Source organism: Salvia miltiorrhiza, chromosome 1 (assembly GCF_028751815.1).
Source record: "Salvia miltiorrhiza cultivar Shanhuang (shh) chromosome 1, IMPLAD_Smil_shh, whole genome shotgun sequence".
In the NCBI taxonomy this organism is placed as follows: Eukaryota; Viridiplantae; Streptophyta; class Magnoliopsida; order Lamiales; family Lamiaceae; genus Salvia; species Salvia miltiorrhiza.
Genome location: NC_080387.1, coordinates 28,482,190 through 28,501,611, shown reverse-complemented (window position 1 = coordinate 28,501,611; position 19,422 = coordinate 28,482,190). Strand labels below are relative to the sequence as shown.

General features: G+C 37.7%; 3 protein-coding genes across 3 annotated transcripts; 1 reads left to right on the top strand and 2 right to left on the bottom strand.

Annotated features, from left to right (window-relative positions):
- Positions 1 to 7,766: 7,766 nt before the first annotated feature.
- On the bottom strand, positions 7,767 to 9,149 carry LOC131005672 (uncharacterized). The gene has a single exon (XM_057932704.1). The coding sequence runs from the start codon at positions 9,147 to 9,149 to the stop codon at positions 7,767 to 7,769; it is 1,383 nt and encodes a 460-aa protein (XP_057788687.1).
- A 2,205-nt stretch (positions 9,150 to 11,354) lies between these two features.
- LOC131005664 (uncharacterized) lies at positions 11,355 to 13,992 on the top strand. Its single transcript, XM_057932692.1, has 2 exons — positions 11,355 to 13,557; positions 13,656 to 13,992. Exons 1-2 carry the CDS (start codon positions 11,381 to 11,383, stop codon positions 13,990 to 13,992), a joined length of 2,514 nt encoding a protein of 837 aa, XP_057788675.1. The 5' UTR covers positions 11,355 to 11,380.
- A 124-nt stretch (positions 13,993 to 14,116) lies between these two features.
- On the bottom strand, positions 14,117 to 15,688 carry LOC131018381 (uncharacterized). The gene is made up of 4 exons (XM_057947111.1): positions 15,128 to 15,688; positions 14,949 to 15,056; positions 14,670 to 14,873; positions 14,117 to 14,587 (listed from the first exon to the last, which is right to left on the bottom strand). Exons 1-4 carry the CDS (start codon positions 15,644 to 15,646, stop codon positions 14,132 to 14,134), a joined length of 1,287 nt encoding a protein of 428 aa, XP_057803094.1. The 5' UTR covers positions 15,647 to 15,688; the 3' UTR covers positions 14,117 to 14,131.
- Positions 15,689 to 19,422: the final 3,734 nt, after the last annotated feature.

The window sequence follows — 19,422 nt, the reverse complement described above, 5'->3', positions numbered from 1 at the left end:
ATTTTAGATCCGTTTTCGCCTACGAACTCGTATCGAGACGAACTTTGATTCTTCATCAGACCATTCAACTAAATTCTGACTTTAATTTTGTTCACATATCAATCAATGTGAGCACAAAATCCTGAGACAACAAAATTAGCACAAAAGCTCAAATCATTCAACTCTTAAGTGAAAGAGACCAAAATAAAAGTCAATATAACACGTAAACACCCAGAGATTCATCACAAAATAGGGCTAAACAGTAATCAGCAGTGACTGATTTTTGGCTTTGGAATTCTCTTCTTCGATTCAAGCTTTGGAGAGGTTAAGCTTTGGCTGAGAAACTATTTTGGCAGAGTTTCAGCTTATGTCGTTGAATCGGTGAAGATTGAAGTGATCATCGAGCGCTATTTATAGGAGAGGTCTTGAATAGATCCGTTGGCAGAGAACGTCTTCAAGATTTCTTCCGTTGGAGAGCTTTTCGAATTTGGGCTGAGGCTTCAATCTTCGAGGTTCCTTGTTTGGTGAGAACGGCTATGTTGAAGAGCAGGAGATGTGACGTCTCTGATAAAGTAGCCACCAAATAGGAATGACCTCTGCAGAGAGGGATGATCCTGAGATCTCTGCATTTAATGCGGCTGTACTTTTTGAATACGTGGCTTCCTTTGAACGTTGGAGGTTCAGTCCGAGGAAGAATGTTTAACTGATACTTGACTTTAGTATCAGTCCGCTGAATCCACGCGGCACGCATTAAGTAATCAGTTCCAAACTGATTCTTCAACTGATACTTCAGTTGGTATCTTCAATCTTCAGTCTTCAATCCTTCGTCCTTCAGTCTTCAGTCTTCAGAACCGCTAACTAAACTAGAAATGAACTCTAACACTTGAGTTCAAAAGGTTCTAGTCTATTACAATTAAGTACTATGGATTTTGATATCATCAAAACAAGGATTAGGATATTCCATAAATTTCCCAACACTTTGAAAGAGCTTTTCCGTGACCACCTGAATCACAAGAAGTAAAGGAGTTCTATATAAAAAGTTATTACAATTTTACAAAAATTATAAGAAATAAAAGGTTCAAACATTTTCTCGTCCAAAAATTTAAAAAGTAACTAAATTTTAATAAAATACTCCCTCTGCCCCAATTTTCAGTATACATCTTTTAATTTTATACTTTAATCACTTTAACATTCTCATAAAGGTGAGACCGTTATTCAACTCATGACAGTCAACCATTTTATTAAAACTCGTGTCTTTCTTAAATGGATACTAAAAGTTAGGACGTAAGGAGTAGTATTTTTGAGAAACTATTAATGTTTACTATTTTCTATAACTATTTGAGTTGTGTCCTACTATGGACACTCTTATATGTATATTATCATTTCCACCTTGTGCAATACACATCAAATATTTTTATATTTCTATATTTATATAAAATAGACAAACTCAATTATCATATTTATAAAGATAATAAAAAATTAATTTTAACTCAATATATTTGAGTTAAATATTAAAAAAATAAAAAAATAAAGAAAAAATCACAATAATAAAAATTGATATTATGAAAAGGCAAAAAAATAAATAAATAAAAAGTGAATAAAAAAATATACTTTTTTTGAAAATAGATTTATTCAAAAAAAGATGAAAGATGAGAGAGATTTTTTTAAAATTTTAATCTTTAAATAAATATAATTTTACATTTTAAATCATACTCCCTCCGTCCCGCTCTAATAGGCTCGTTTTCCTTTTTAGGACGTCCTACTAGAATAGGCTCAATCTAAAATTAGAAACAATTAGGCACTTCTTAATTCTTAATTAAGGAAAGATATACCATTTAATTTGAAAACCCTAATTTTCATTTCTCACTTTTGACTTCATTCCTTGTCAGTCGCCGCCCGTATCTTGAGCGACCACACAACCGAAAGTCCGCCACCGTCGCGGCCGAGTTCTAGGTACCCAAATTTGTAGATCTCTAAATTGCGGCCACCTCCCATGTTCTCTCCTTAATTTCTGGCGACAACAACCACAAGCTACCCCCTTCCCCTTCTCTCCTCAATTTCTAGCAACAACACCGCAACCCCCCCCCTCGTCTCTCTTCAATTTTAGGCAACAAAGCCACAAGCCATCCTGTTGAAGGTGACTTCATATTTCATTCATATATACAGGGGTTTAGGTGTAAATACTGGAAGATGGAGGACCAATCTGCAATAAGCTAAAGTTTAAAACAGAATCTGTTTGAACAGACTCGTTGCAAGCAGCCAACTTGCGGGTTGCGTGGTGATCTAGTTTTTAGTTAGTTTTACCCAAATTTCTGTATATATACTCTATGTAGATTAGAGTGTTAGGATTGATGAGATTCAGCTGAAAAGAAATAGAGAAATCGAGAGATACAGTAGCTAGAAAGTAGCTTGTGAACTGTGAGATTTTTCTTTTTTTGTTGCTGATTGTAACTTGTAAATTCTTGATTGATTCATAGTGAAAACTCATCTGTAGTTGTGCTACCGTGGATGTAGATCTCTATTGAGATCGAACCACGTAAAAATTCTTGGTGTCTTGATTCTTGTTTTTCGATTTAGAGCATTCAAACTTTTACTTTCAATTCTTGTTTGTGAATTCTACTTTGCAAACTGAAATAAGAGTGTTGAGAGTTGTTGTTTGTTGGAGTGTTGAGTTTGTGTTGAGAGCTCAATTTTACAACACATCCCTTCCCCTTCTCTCCTCTGTTCTCTCCTTAATTTCCGGTGACATACAAGCTATTTGGTCGAATTTTTGGATTTTGAATAATGAATTTCTAGATTTTGAACAACCATTTGCTTATCGTGACTATGGATTTTGAATACTTTGATTTATGTTGAGGTTTGCCGAAGGCTGTCCATTGTTTAATCTTCATTATTTAAATTGCTTAATTTAACTGTAAACTAAAGGTGTGATTAAATGTTTTTTTTTTTGAAGGGAAAAGAAACTTCCATTAAGTATCAAAGGAAAGGTTTACAGAAGGAAAACCAAAAAAACAGGAAGCCAAAGCAGAACGGGAAAAAAGGGCTTGTTTAGCCAAAGAATCAGCAGCATAATTGTTCTCCCGAGGGCACCGGCTAAACTCCACATTTGCTAAAGAGTCAGTTAAACAATGGATCTCTTTGAGTGTATCCCCAATGAAGGAAAGATCATCTTCGTGCTTTTTGAGCTTCCAAAACAGTCTTTGACAGTCCATCTCTACAATAATATCCGAAAACGCTAAACCAACACAAAGGCGCAGACCTTCAAGCACCGCACGAGCCTCCCCTTCCTCAGCCGAAAAAACCCCAGCAAAAAACCGGACCTTTCACCAATCTTGTTGTTATCCGCATCCCACAACACCACACCAATACCAATCCCCTTACCTTTTCCAACTGCTGCATCACAAGTGATCTTCACCTGGGTTTCCAGACTGCAGAAGATTTGAGCAGGTTTTTGGCTCGGTACAGAAGACACAACAAGTTGTGGTTCGATAGCTCTCATTGCAATCGTAAGGCACTCAATGTGGGTCAGCTTCTTATCATGAAAAACAATTAAGTTTTGGGTTTTGGGCATACCAGCAAGCCCAACACAGAGACGCAAAAAGGTTTTGCACTTCTTTATCACGGATGCAACGTATCTTCTCAAACCAAACCTAAACATTCCATGACTTGCTTTGATTAACCGATGTGAGACGAAGAGGAGAAGTCTCCCATAAAAACGCTGCCCACGTGCAATCCCGGATAGCATGCTCGATACTCTCCATTTTCTCTCCACATCTGCTACACCACGGCTCAACCCCAACAGATCGGGAAACAAGGGCCGTCGTTGTAGGGAGGCTTCCACTCAAACACTTCCATATGAAAAGCTTTACTTGGGAATAACTTCAAGACCCCACACCCAATTCCAAATCTCTGAATCATCCGCCGACGTCGAGGCTTCATGACAACTCCTAAGGAAATTCGCAAGTAAATACCCCGATTTAACCGAATAAGCATTTCCCTTACATGTCGGCCAGATGGGTCTATTAGGAACTGCCGGATTAATCATAAATTATCAGTAAATTTTCAAAGGTCTTCCTGGGGCACCATCACTTCCAACTTATCCATGTGCCACAAAGGATTATGTTCCAACATTAAACCCTCAGGCTTTTGTGATTAAATGTTTAATTGGTGTGCAATCCATCTTTTTTCTTCCAAAAAGTATGTTTCTTAATTTCCATGCCGGAAACAACTTAGTCTATTAGGCCGAGATGGAGGGAGTATTTACATAAAATATTATCAAATTAAAGCTCTTATAGTAATTTTTAATTTGATATGCATATTAAATATGTTAAAATTAGTCGAATTTCACAATTTTAAAAGAAATAAGATAAAAAAATAGCACGATAAATAATATAATAAAAAAAGAAAAATATAACTTACAAATAAATTTTTAATTTTATTATACTACGGAATATACAATAATTATTGAATTTTGAAATTAATTTTAACTTAAAATATTGACTTTTTAATATAGCATAGGTTTGTGTTTGCTTTTGATTATTGCAGTTTTACCCAAGTAAATATCATTCACGTTGATTAGCTGCCTTTAAGAGCATCTCCAGTCGTCGGGTCGAAGGGAGCGTCGATCCGAGGCGCTAGGAGGGTTGCCGCACTGGAGACCCGCCCTGATGCGAGGCGGTGTCTTAGCAAAGACCCGGGGCGAAGGAGAGAAAAGATGGTCGCGTGTGGGAGACGCGCGTAAATTAAAAAAAAAAAACGAACAATTACAAGAAGAGATGAGAGATGGGGGAGGAAGAATTAAAAAAAAAATCGAAAATTTGCAGAGAGATGAGAGATGGGGAAGAAGAAGAAGAAAGAGTGGGGTGGTGGGGTGGGGTGGGGTGGGGTGGTAGGTAATTGATTTGACTTTTTTAATTCCTTTTAATTTTTAGCCCAATTTTTAATTATTGTTATTTAATTCATTGTATTGTATTTAAATTAATAATATTTATTGTTAATTTTAATTATTGTAATTTTTTTATTATTAAAGTTATGTAATTTTTTAATTATGTCTTTAATTTTATTTTAATTATTGTAATGTTTAATTTTAATTTTAATTTTAATGAAATTGAGAATTTAAAAATAAAAGTGTAGAAATATGTATTTTGTGGAAATGAAAATCTAAGACACTCTCTAAGACCCAATGCATTGGAGAGGGTGTGTTTTAGGTGGGGATCACCATCTAAGACACCATGCATTGGAGATGGTCTAAGGTGTGAAGAAATTGAAATGTTTTTTCATGGTACATAAAATGATGGTTGGACCCAACTTTTCTCTTGAACTACGTTTTTCGTCCGTTACTGTGTAGTCTATACCGACTTCAACTTTCAAATCACTGCTTTTTTCTTTCAAACTAGTTTAATAAAAAGTGAAGTTTCTTTCATCACATGTAGGGCTATCAAACCTTACGGGCCGGGCCGGGCCGGGCCAACCCAGTGGGCCTAGGCAATTTTTTGGGTCGGGTCGGGCCGGCCCAAAATTTCAGCGGGCCTTGAACATTGAAGCCCAGCCCGGCTCTATACGGGCCGCCGGGCGGGTCGGGCCAAAACGGGCCAAAATTTGATAAATTAATATATATATATATATATATATATATATATATATATTTAGTTCCAAAAATTAATAAATTAAATCAAATTTAAAGAAAAAAATTGAAGACAAATTCGATGAAACAAAAAGGGCCTTAAACAATCTACATCTAAATTACGTAATTGACTGAAATTAAATGTAAACAAATATGACTAAAACTAAATGTAAACAATATGAACACAAGTAAAAAACAAAAACTAATTGCAAAAACAACAAAAACTGAAAACGATTTATTCACAAATTAATTAATACAGTAATCAAATCAACTGGAATCAAATAACAACCATCAAAAATAAATAAATCTTTCAAGTAAAAATAATTTAATATTGATTGTTGATTGCTAATTTAAATCCTAAGTTAGACTTCGACTCGTCATTGTCGTCAATTGAAGAAATGGACTTAGATTGGGTTGGGTCCATTGGGATTGACCGATTGGAATTTGGGAGGAGATATAAATTTTTGAAATTTTCACTTCTATATTGACGGGCCGATTTAGGCCTGAAAGCCCGGCGGACTTTTTGGCCCGCGGGCCGGGTAACACGGCGGGCCGCATGGGCCGAGCCAGGGAGGCCCCGTTTTTTTTTTTGGGCCTTGAAAATCCAAGCCCAGCCCAGCCAAAACTACGGGAGGACCGGGCTATTTTCGGCCCATTTTGACAGCCCTAAATTCACATGCACTCCAACTACGGAAATCTAATTCAATAAATTAATATAAAATAAATTTTATTCAACAACACATTTACAACGAATAAAAAAAAATAAATTAGAAATATATATATCTATAAATATATATATATATATATTAAAATTTATTAGTATCACGGTTACGATGACACATTAAATTAATAAATTTATCTAAAAAATATATGCTTATATTTTTTATTCACGATGCAATAACGACTGATATTTTATTGAATATGAAAATTAAAAATAAAATTAATATTTAACAACTCTTGATCAACATAACATGTAATAATATGTAAATAATATTAAAATATTATGCTTTATTAGTGACGCATTAATGACGACCCTTATTTATTATCTATACTATATTAAAAATGGAGTTTATCAATTCAAATTAATTTCAATAATAATTTTGAAAATGTTTTTTAATATGGAGGTTAGGAATTAAATGATCCACTCATAACCCCACAATCTCTCACTCACATTCTGACATATCTAATTAATTAAAGTATTTAATCTCACTAACTCACCAAAGGTTAATTTATTTACAATTCTATAATCTATGAAAAGGTTTATTTCCTTTTTCTTTTAACTTTTTATTTCTCCCATCGAATAATTAAAAAAACATCATTAAAAAAAATTATTGAGTGGTCTTCCATGCGTTCTAGTTCTTTATTAATAATCATTTTCACTATAATCAAATTAACGATCCTTGAACCTCTATATATATATTATAATTATATAACATCTAATGCATATTGTCGTGCATTGACAGTGAAAACGCAAAATGTAAAACGCATAATATTTATTTTTTGTGGGAACACGTGTGGAGAAGTTCTAGAAGTAAGTCCAAGAAAGCTATGGCTTGTTGCTGTTGTTATAAATTTGTGTATTTAATTTATTGAAATATATTTCTAGAAAGTGTGCTATTTTATCTATCTTAAATATTCTACGTTTTTACTTGATTACGGCTTAAACTAAAAATTTCAGTGGATTTTATCATGATTAATTCTCCATGCAATTTGCCAAACTTTATTCTCGAAGGCGGCTGGATTTGTAATAGTCAATGGGAATTGAATAGGTGACATTGACTTCGGAAAATAAAGGATAATTATATCTACAACTACAAGTTTACAAGTTTATTAACTTAATAAAATAGAACTTTTATTCTTTTTTGTGTTTATATACTATAATATATTATTTTCAAAGTCAAGAGACTCCGCTTCCAAGAAGTTCTATTTTCCACTTCTTACAAGAACAATTGTTTTATTTTTAATTATAATACAAACGACGCCTTTGTTAAACTGATCTATTAATATATACTAGAACACCCACCCGTGCGTTGCACGGCAAGTGCTGCACGTTGAGTGTTATTTTTAAATAATATTTTAAATAAATAAATATGAAAATAAGACATGATATTCATATAAATTAAATTTAATTATAATTAAATGCAAAATAATAGCACACATGTTGTCATACATTTTGAAAAACTTCCCTATACACAACATTTGTAGTAGTAGTATCATCATTTCTACCATCTTCAGAAAGTAATATTTTAAGTCCTGCTCGACTTCGTACTCTTGACACTGCAACGTACAATTGGCCATGTGTAAAAACTGGTCTTGGCAAGAATAAACCAACATGAGAAAACGATTGCCCTTGACTTTTGTTGATCGTCATTGCATAAGATACAATCAGGGGGAATTGTCGTCGTTCAAACTTAAATGGCAATCTTGGATCAGCAGTAGTCAATGACATTCTTGGAATCAAATTTTTTGTATTTGCATTATCTCCCGTAAGAATTTGTGCTTCCAAAACATGTTGTCCAAGTCTTGTTATTTTCAATCGAGTTCCATTGCACAATCCATTTGCATGATCAATGTTCCTCAACAACATAACCGGAGTTCCAACCTTCAAATATATTTCGTGATTTGGTACTCCTGAACATTTGATGCTATTCAAGAATTCTGGGGTATGCACCTGTTGTACCAAATCAGTGATTGAATCTGATCTTGAAGTTGAGTCTGAGCTTCTATATAAACGTCCTTCACTTTTGTTCAAAGAAATCATGTATTGATTTACATATTCAACAGCATTAAGAGTAGGAGCAAGTATTGCTCTCTCTTGTAGATAACTTGTATCTACATTATTGGAACAATCTGATGGATAAATGGTGTTAACTATGTGCTCAATTGGATTTCCAGACCATTTTATCAAAAAATCTGTTCGAATATCAATATTGACATTACCATCATTCGCACTTCCAATTGTTCCATCGCCTATACTCGCAATCCATTTAGAGAACTCTTCCAACTCCACAGCTTCAGCACTGGAGCCCATATTTTGAAGCCTCATATTTTTTGTCAACCGTAAAACCTTGCAATATTTCCAGAGATATGAAGAATTTATTGTTGCAAAAACAATATCTTGCCTACTTCCTTTTGGTATAACAGGTAGTATCTGTCTGAAATCACCCCCGAACACAACTGTCTTTCCTCCAAAAGGGGTGGATGCACTTGACGGATTGACAAACCGCATTATATCTCGTAGACTTCGATCCAATGCTTCAAAACAAAACTTGTGCATCATCGGTGCCTCATCCCAAATAATAAGCTTACACTTAACAATCAATTCTGCAAGTGGAGAACCTTGATTGATGTTGCACATGGAATCCTCATTGACATTTATGGGAATTTTGAATCGTGAATGAGCTGTTCTTCCACCAGGCAACAACAGGGACGCAATTCCACTTGAAGCAACATTTAAAACAATTTCTCCCTTTGACCTTAGAGCTGCTGAAAGAGTGTTCCATATGAATGTTTTTCCCGTACCTCCATACCCATATATGAAAAACATTCATCCATAATTTGACCGTGTCGCATTAATAACAGTATCATAAACACATCATTGTTCATCGGTAAGCTTAGAAATCAAAGCTTTGTGTTCATCTGTTAATACTTTTCGATCATATCTTAGTTCATCACTGATCAATTTATTTTGATCAGTTTCGAAGAATTCAGAACTTGGATAAGGAATGCCTTCAAACTCTCGCAAAGTCCTTCCAAAACTACTCAATAGTTTTTCAATTTCCACAAGTGTATAACACTTGATTTGTTCTTCAGTTAGTTGTAGTTCTGCAATTTTTAAAATATATATATAATCCCATAATATAATGTAATTATAAAAAAGAAAACATGTAAAATGATAATATAAAACTCTGTAATGATTTCACCTGGATGATGCAGCATAGTTCTTTGATTGTATAAGATATCATCTGATAAATATATCCAGCATGCATTCCAAACATCTGCTACTCTTCCAAAAGAGTCGGACGACAATAATGTGACGAATAACATTCTTAAAGACTTAGCAGATGCCCAACAACTTGCTTCAACTATACCATCAATGTATTCTCTATCATCATTCAACAATCCCATTGCATAGCAAGCTTCTTTAAATGAACCATATACAATCCCATTAACAGTTCTTATGTCCGCATAACATGTAGGTCCACGTACTATGTTGAGTAAACATCTCAAATAATACATTTCTCCACTCCCAGGAGGTAAATAAACAACTCTTCCAATCGAGTACCTTTCTTTTCTTGGTTCCCATGCATTTATTTTCTTTGCGTGCCGAACAAATTGTGTTGGTAATTCTGCATATGTAAGTTTCCTTGCTTCTGGATATATCTTATTGAGGCGAAATTTAAAGTGCCCTTTCTCTTATGAAAAATGCCCTCTCTTACTATGTAAAGCACTACATGCCCTAAATAAGTGAAGAACCGAAAATGCCCTTTGAATGTGATGGATGTGCATTGTTTTCCGCAAAAGTTCTTACACATCTATGACAAAAGTTGTTAAAGTGTAAGAAAAAAACATCAATTCATCAATTTAAGTGTTGAAATCGGTCAAATAAGTGTTGGAACATGTGAAAGACTGACAGAAAAAATAATATTTATTTATTTTTGAATTAAAATCGAAGGTTTTACAAGTAAATCGTAGGCTAATTAATCAATGGAATATAAATACTAAAAATTAACACAATCGATATTAGCACTCAAAACACACATTGGAAAAAAAAAACCTGTCCGACCGGAAAAATAAAGTGTCCGACCGGACATAAGGTTTCATCGGTCGGATGTATATATGTTCCGGTCGGACAGATGTTTTTTTGGTTCCGATGTGTGTTTTGAGTGCTAATATGGATTGTGTTAATTTTTTGTATTTATATTCCATCGATTAATTAGCCTTCAATTAAGGGACATAATTTTTTTTTTAAAATTGATGATAAACGACAAATATGATGTGAAATAGCCTTGTCAGTAAAGTATTCATGTCAAACACTCTAATTTCATTGAAATTCACGTGAAATGAAGGAATCTTTGTTTATATATGAGTGAATTCTCTCATCCTCTCATCCGAGCACTCAAAGTGAAAAAACACTCAAACTCATTAAAAATTCTAATATTTTCCAAGTGGTGAAGCTATTATTTGTGAATTCTCTCATCCGAAAGTTTAAAGGTATGTCATTTTACGCTTGAAATGTAATTTAAGTTGGTTATTGTTTATTTTCAATGTTTTGTTTGATCCTATATGCTTATGTGAATTATTAGCATATTATAGCATACTATGATTTAAAGCCACGTTAGAAGGAAATACATGTGAATTAGAGCACATTCTATCATGTTTTAAAGTATTAATTAGTAATTATTAGTTGCATTTTAGTTCTATACATATATATTTCTACATAACTCATGTTAATATGCTCGAAAATCATGTATCCGCCCGGACAAGTGTCCTTGAAAATGTGTCCGGCCGTGTGTAATTATATATCATGTAATACACGGCCGGACACATTTCCTCGGAAACTTCCCCGGGCGGATAGATGTTTTTCGAGTGTATTAACATGTTATATGTTGTATTTTAACATTTTATTCCCTTTACATCATATATTTATTTATTTATTATTTTTTATGTAGATGAATGAATATGGGAGATACAGTTGTGGTTAATTATGGAGGTGCCTTCAATGGTTATGAGTACATCGGCGGCTCTTCTAAGAATTTGCATATTTTCGGAGACACAATGGCCAGTACGGTGTACATGATAAATCACCTGATGTTGGAGAATTCATTGAGCACTAATTACAGCTTGTATTATTTGACGAAGAGATTAAATGGCAGGGTATACAGTAAAAATACTCTTGCCGATGACAATGATTTGCTTCAGTTGCTGGCGTCCCAGCCACATTTTCCTGAGATTTATGTTGTCGAAGACGATTACAGTGGAGGAGTGTATGTTCCTTCGTTCGATCTCCCTCAATCTTCCGGGTATGGAGGTGAATCCAGTGCAACATTCGAAGGTGGGGACGGATTGGAAGCAATCCAAAGATATGCTTATTTAGACCTATCAGCCGGAGATTCACCGGCGCAACAAAGTGTTGAACCGTCGGTCACTTGGGGTAATGATCAATCAACGGGTTGGCCTTCATGGGATGAGCCAAATCCGTACCGTTACGATCGCCTAACAATTGATCGTTGTTGGGGTCCAGCTGATGATCAATATACGTACGAGCCTCAGTTTGTGGAGAATGCTGGTAATGTAGATGAAGATTATGTTCCATCGTCTGAAGCCGAGACTGATACAAGCGCCTCTGAAGACTTGTCGGAGCCAGAGAACGTGAGAAGGGCGGGGATTGAATATGCAGGTTGGCAGAATTTGCAGATCGACGATGATGATGACGAACAGGTTCCTGGAGCAGATGAACTAACTAATTGGTTAGTTCCGGTTATCCCGTTGGACGCTGCAGCGGCACTTGTTGATATTGAAGATTATCAGCTACTGCCTCGGGAGTTGTCAAAGAATATGTATTTCAATAGCAAAGATGATCTGATCGTTGCAATCGGTCTGTGGAACATGAAGCAGGGCAAGGAATTTTCTGTCAGCAAATCAGACAGCAGACGAGTCTACTTCAAATGCAAGCATTCAGATACGTGCCCCTTCAAGCTCCATGCATCGTCACAAGATGGAGCCATTTGGGGAGTGTATAAGTTCACCAATGAGCACTCATGCGACGGTGAGCTAGGGCGCGTAGCGCGAATAAAGGCCCCCGCAAAAGTCGTCGCAGCATATTTAGCACAGAAAATACACGACGATTGCGAGATCTTGAAGCCGAAGGCCATCCAGTTGGAGCTGCGACGTGAGTTTGGCGTACAGATCAAGTACGATGTTGCATTGCGAGCCCGTAATCGAGCCACTGAGATGGTTTATGGTCGACATGATCAGTCCTTCGAGATGCTGCCCAAGTACTTATACATGTTGAGACAATCCAATCCTGGTTCGATGGTGGAGTGGGAAGTTGACGATGATGGCCGATTCAAACACTTATTTGTTGCTCTTGCAGCTTCGGCTACCCCTTTCATGTTCAGCTTGCGGCCAGTGATTGTCGTCGATGGCACACACTTGAAGGGCAAGAATAGGGGTATTTTGTTTGTTGCAGTGACGAAGGACGGCAACGAGAGTTTGTTCCCACTCGCGTATGGTGTTGGCCCGAAAGAAAACGATGAATCGTGGACTTATTTCATGTCACGCATTCGACGTGTTTATGGCCAAGCCGATCCACTTTTGATTGTCTCTGATCAGCATATCTCCATTGCCAATGCTATCAGGAATGAGTTACCAAATGCAACCCACGGCCTATGCTACTACCATTTGCAAAATAACCTGAAGCATTACGGTAAGGCAGTGGTCGAGGTGTATCGACAAGCTGCATTTGCGTACGAGAAGTCCGACTTCAATAGGGCTATGAACGCCCTGAAGTTTATGAAGAGAGCTGCGTACGATAAACTAATGGGGATTGGGCCGGAGAAGTGGGCTCGTTCGATGTGTCCTATGCCTGTGCGACGCTACAGTTTTATGACATCAAATGCTGCTGAAGCTTTTAATTCCAGATTGTTGTGGGCAAGAAGACTTCCTATATGCTCGATGCTAGAGGCAATCAGAATTGTTATTGAGAAATGGTTCAGCGAGCGACTAAGGGCTGCACAACAAATCGAGCAAGGCTTGACTGCTGAGGCTGGTAAAAGGGTAGCTATTGAAGTCCAAAAAAGTCGTCGATACACTGCACAAAGGTTGAGTGGCATGAAGTATAAGGTGCAAACTGCTGACAGAAGCTTCAAGGTGGATCTGGAGAAGAAAAAATGCGAATGTCGAGTATTTCAGCTAGACCAACTGCCATGTTCTCATTCAATCGCTGCAATAAGGTACGATCATGAAATGATTACTGTCGGGTTCATTGAAATGTAAATATGTTCTAATGTTCGTTATATTGATTACTATCGGAGTTTGTTTGTTTTTATAGTGAAGCCGGTGATACGATCGCGGAGTATGTAGACTCGTACTACACGAATGACTTTCTTATCGATACTTACTCTCGCGAAGTTAATAATCTCCCGCCGAGACGCCAGTGGTTGGTTCCCGAGCACATCGCGCATCAGGTTGTATTACCTCTGATTGTAAAAGGTCAAGCGGGGCGCCCAAAAGAAGGTAGACATCGAGGTGGTGGTGAAGGCAGCAGCACACAAGCAGATGAGTCTTCTAGTATCAGGCGTCGTAAACCAAAGAAGTGCAGCATCTGCCATGAAGAAGGACACAGCAAGAGAACGTGCGCTGGCAGGGCGACTGAGCCCAGGGAGTAGTGGGATGTATTTGTGTGCTGTAACAGTTAATGATATTGATTGAATTATCTTATTATTCGATAAGCTGGAATGATTTACTGGAAATAAAGCTCGTTCAATAACCAAAATGAAGCACACATTAATGTAACAATATACAATGCTATGCAAAACCAAGTCTAGTGGTACGGGCATTCCAAGTTTCACACAACGAAAATATAGATCTAGCAATCTTGGCCCTATATGCCGCCACGTTGTGGTTACCCCACTCAATGGATGGAGAGCCAGATATCAGTCGTTCTGCATACATGCAGACGAAAGGCCCGCAGCTGACAGAGTCCTGCTGGTGAAACTGAACCTCCGCTGGAGCAAACACCGCCGTCATAAGTGGGTACTTCTCCTTTGCCACTGTCGAATCAATGGATGTGTCGTCTAGCCACCTCGCCAACTGAAGGACAATTGGCAACAATCTCAGTAAAGGCAGTAGTTCACCAACTCGAGCATCCTGCTGTCGAGGTGATAGCTTGTGGAATACTGGGTCATAGACCTCGCAAACCAATTCTCCTAACCGGATCCGACATAGGACAAAATGGTGGCCAATTATGACTGGCATGAGAACCTATGACAAACCACAATGAATTGATAAGAAACAACATATAAAGCACAAATGACTAATGACAAATAATTGTTTAACTGATTACCTGTGTGGCATCCATCCATCCTATATGACCAGGAGGAAGTTCATGGCCCTTAACGGCTTTTCCACGTATTTGGCAGAGCCAGTCTATCCGGGGCTGCCAACCATCAGCTACTGCTCCATGCGTCAATATATGATACTCCTCTGGAGTAAACTCACTTCTTGCCCACTTCTCCAATAGAGCGTCCCACTCGCCCTGGAGGTATATCTACAGATCAATAGAAGTAATTAATAATTTATATTCGCACCAATGAAAACATACAAATAATGAAAGTTTACTTACAAACCAATCCGTGTCTAATATGATTGTGTTTTTCATATCTACGTCATCCAGTAAATCTGCTGAAGCTCGAAGTCTATTTCTCAAGCTGAAGAAATACAAGTCAATATCCTGCAAGAAAGTTAAAATCAATAAGTTAGTAGAAAGTAATTTAACAATGTTAAAATCAATAGATTATTTACCCCAGTTGTGAATTCCTGGCTGACATTATCCACCCGCGCGAAGTCGTCGTACTCCCGCAAACCACCACTTGCCTTGACATAAATCTCACGACCCCTACCCTCTCGACACCTAGCCATCCACTTCTCATAATGGTCACTGCAGACTTGTGTCACTGGACGTGGCATTTGGCTATTAACCCAAGGCGATCGCTGATTGTTAGACGGACGCCTCACCCTCTGACTGCGACGCGGGGGCTGTGCTGGCGGCTGCTCTGCCGGCGGCTGCTCTAGGTGCTGCAGCAGCAGTACCTGTGGCTGCTCTGCCTGTGGCTCAGGCTCCTCCGTCTGAGCCTGTCCTGCCGAACTGGACTGTCCCCACTCATGTGGTGCAATAGAAGTGAGCGGTTCAGCAAAGAATATCGGGGTCTCTGTTCTATACTGCGGCTTCAGGAATGGGGAAGACCAATGAGGGTAGACCTGGGTCGACCAGTCAAAAGTCTGCTCCGCCGGTGTGTAGTCGCCCTGAACAGACTGATTCATGGCCCGCCACTGCTCGTTGTAATCCTGGGTCTCTGGATGGCGTGGTTCTTCATCGCGGGGGTCGTCGTCGCAGGAACGTGAAACGCTTGGCCCTGAAGCGTCGGGCCCTGAAGTACTGGGTGGAGGAGACCGTCACTGTGGAGGAGACCGTGGTTGGTAATCATCAGGGGACCGTCGCTGGTCATCATCATCAGGGGAGTCGGGCACTCGGAAATGTTTGCTCTTCTTGCACCTATCCTTTTTACCCTTGCCCTTCAGTTTCTCCACGAATTTGCCGAAGGCCTTCTTAATCTCCTGACGGATCGTCTTCTTCACCCACTTACGATCCACCTCACCCTCGCTGGGACTGGATACAATCCGAGATCCGCTCGACGATGAAGAAGTATGCGGCGCTGGGCGCTTGCCCGGATCTACTGAATGACGAGCCAGCTCGTGGGGTCGAGCATCCCTCACAGGGCGCTTGCCCGGATCTACTGAATGATGAGCCGGCTCGTGCTGTCGAGCATCCCTCACAGGGCCCCGGACACTGTGACTGCGAGTCGTACGAGGCTGTCTAGGTACATCCTCCTCGTCCCCGCGCTCCTCCACAACACGGGCTCCGGTGCCCTGTGGAAATTGGACACCCCGAGCTAATGGGTTGTCGGGGGGCCTGAAGCTCACCGAGAGTTCGCCCGGTGTCAGCGCTGTTATGAAGTAGTGACTCGACAGATCATCACCATCGGGCTCCAGGGGCATGACACCACCCTAGAAAGCAACAAAGATAATATATTAGAACATAAGTAAAACCAGTAACGGTGTGGAGGATAATCTTAAATAACTGATTATCTGTCCCTCGAATAGATCGCGCAGACCGTGAAGCCGGGGCTTACCCCTGAAAGTCCATCTCAAACACCGAGGGTGCGCTGTCGGATCACCGCTAGATGCTGCGACCATGTGTCCGAAGCCCGGGACGCGCTCCAATGCCCAGACATATAAAGCCCACGAAGGACCGTAGAAGTGATACTTCTCGCCGGTTCCTACATCTGTCGTATAATGGCATAACATCTTATACGAATACGCGCCCCAGGGGAATCTATCAAATGCAGCCAGATCATCCACCAAAACCCAAAGCCACGGCTGTACCCGCGCATCCAACCCAAGAACAAGGGTGTGAGCCACACACACGAGGACAGCACGAAGGTACAGGCTCCCATCCTCATCATCCACTCGACGATCCAAATCGCACACGCGTTTGATGAGCGACTGTATGGTCATGCTTCGCGTACCACAGAATCGTCGGTATGCCTCCACGCGACTGCAGTCGTGCTGTAATGTCGCATCGAACCTCGATCCCCCAAAATTGAGCCCAGTCACTAATGCGTAGTCCGCAGGGGAAAATCTGACTCGTGCTCCGCACAGAAAGAAGCACATCTCATTTTCTTCTGACACAATCTGCCTCGATACAATCTGGTGTAATGCTTTATTGCTCTTCGGGCCGGGCCTCCAATCAGTGAAATGCCCAAAACATGATGCTCTAAATCTTCCCAATAAATCTGAATTGCACTGTTCGCCGACCACATTTAAAGTTTCAACCAGCTCCGGAAAATGTGAATCCCTATAGTAGGTGCTGATAGCAACCTCCGCCTGGTCTATAGTGTCGCGACGAAGATATGGGACATTCGCCTGTTCATTTACAAAATGAAAACATATTAAATTCAGTAAAATATTTAAAAATAATACAAATAGGCATAATTAAAAAAGAGACGAAATTAATTAATACCAAGCAATTAAATTAAATAATATTAAAATTCAGTAATTCAGTAAAATAGTAAAATTCAAGTAAAATATTAAAACATTTCCTCTGAGTAATATTAAAATATTAAAATTCTGTAAAATTCGAGTAATTCAACAATTTAATATTAAATTCAGTAAAATTTGAGTAATTCAGCAATTTAATATTAAATTGAGTAAAAATTCAGTAAATTATTAAACTGCAATTAATACCAAGCAATTTAATTAAATTCAGTAAAATATTAAAAAACTGCAATTTAATATTTTACCAAGCAATAACAGTTTCAATAATTAATAATTAAACAATTAAATATATTTATTTAATAACAGTTTCAATAATTAAACAATAACAGTTTCAGTAAAATAACAGTTTCAATAATTAACGTAAACATACAGATATATTTAGTAACGTATTTTAGGCCTAAAAAGAAACTATCCGGCCGGTGAAGTGTCCGGTAAAATGTATTCGGCGGGTACATTTCAGATTGAAACTGTTCCGGCCGGATGCATTATTCCGGGCATAGTGCCGGCCAGATAGTTTCTATATAGGCATAAAATACTTTATTTTATTAAATTACACAAAAACCACACAAACAATGCAATGTAATACCCAGCAAAACTCGCAATAATAATTCAATAATGATTACTTAAACAAATATAATTAAATTAAATTCAGTAAATTTCTAATGATTAATATAAACATACAACTAATTAAAATGGAATAATTTATGCTAAAACACGATCGGTCCGGCTGGTGAAGTGGCCGGATAAATCGATCCGGCCGTATGTTTCATTTAAATAATGTTCTCGGACGGATCGATTTATCCGGCAACTTCACCGGCCGGACCGATCGTGTTTTAGCATACATTATTCTATTCTATTTAATTTCATGAAAATAAAAAATAAATACCTGTGAAGAAGATGCCATGGATGAGTCCGAGTGTGCTTCAATCTTTTGAACTCTCTGTGCTTCAATCTTTTGAACTCTCTCTCTCGGTGGGTAAAAGTGAAGAAGCTCTCGGTGGGTAAAAGTGAAGAAGCCGATAGAGGTGTGTGGTGGAGTAAAAAACCCTAGTATTTAAAGTAAGTGGGTAAAAGTGAAGAAGCCGATTGTATCGGCTTTATGTCTATCAAAAGGGAATCAAATTTTGAAGAAAGATATTTTTACCTTTATGTATCGGTAACATGCATGATTTTTTTGGGTAACAAGCATGCATTTATTTGGGACGGATATTGAGTATATTTTAAATTTAAAGATATCAATTGATTTACACGATATATATAGTGTTATATAGTACTATATATCAACATTCAAGAATAACACAATATATATATATATATAAATATATATATATATATACAAATAATTTCAAAGAATATATGTATTGAAATTAAGATATTAAAGGGAAAAAAATAAAAAATTTAAGATAGATACGCATGGATATATATTATTAGCGTCTTGATTTTTTTTTTTTATGAAATTGAATAAAATAGAATATTTTATGCCTAAATATCATCGATCCGGCCGGTAATTGTCAAGGAAAAATGTATCCGGCCGGGTCATTTGTAAATTGAAATGTACCCGGTCGGATACATTTCTCTGGCCATTTTACCGGCCGGATCGATGATATATCGACATAAAAGTTTGTATTCTATCTATTTGTATCTTTATATTAATTTTTACTATTTTGCTGAATTTAATTTAATATATTGTTTAAGTGTTAATTAGTGTCCGGTCGATATATTTACAATTTAAAGATATGAACACTATATATATATATATATATATATATATATACAGTGACTTACAAAATCATTGCATGCACAGATTGAAATCATTTCGGTCATTATTGTAAAGAAATGCATTGAAAGTTTGAAACTCAAAAATGTGTAAGATTGTGTAAGAGAATCGAAATCATTACATTTGATGTTGACCCACTTAAGGGTTAATTAGTAATTTAGGGCATGGATAGCTTTGCATGATAAGGGTGGGCATTTTTCAAAAT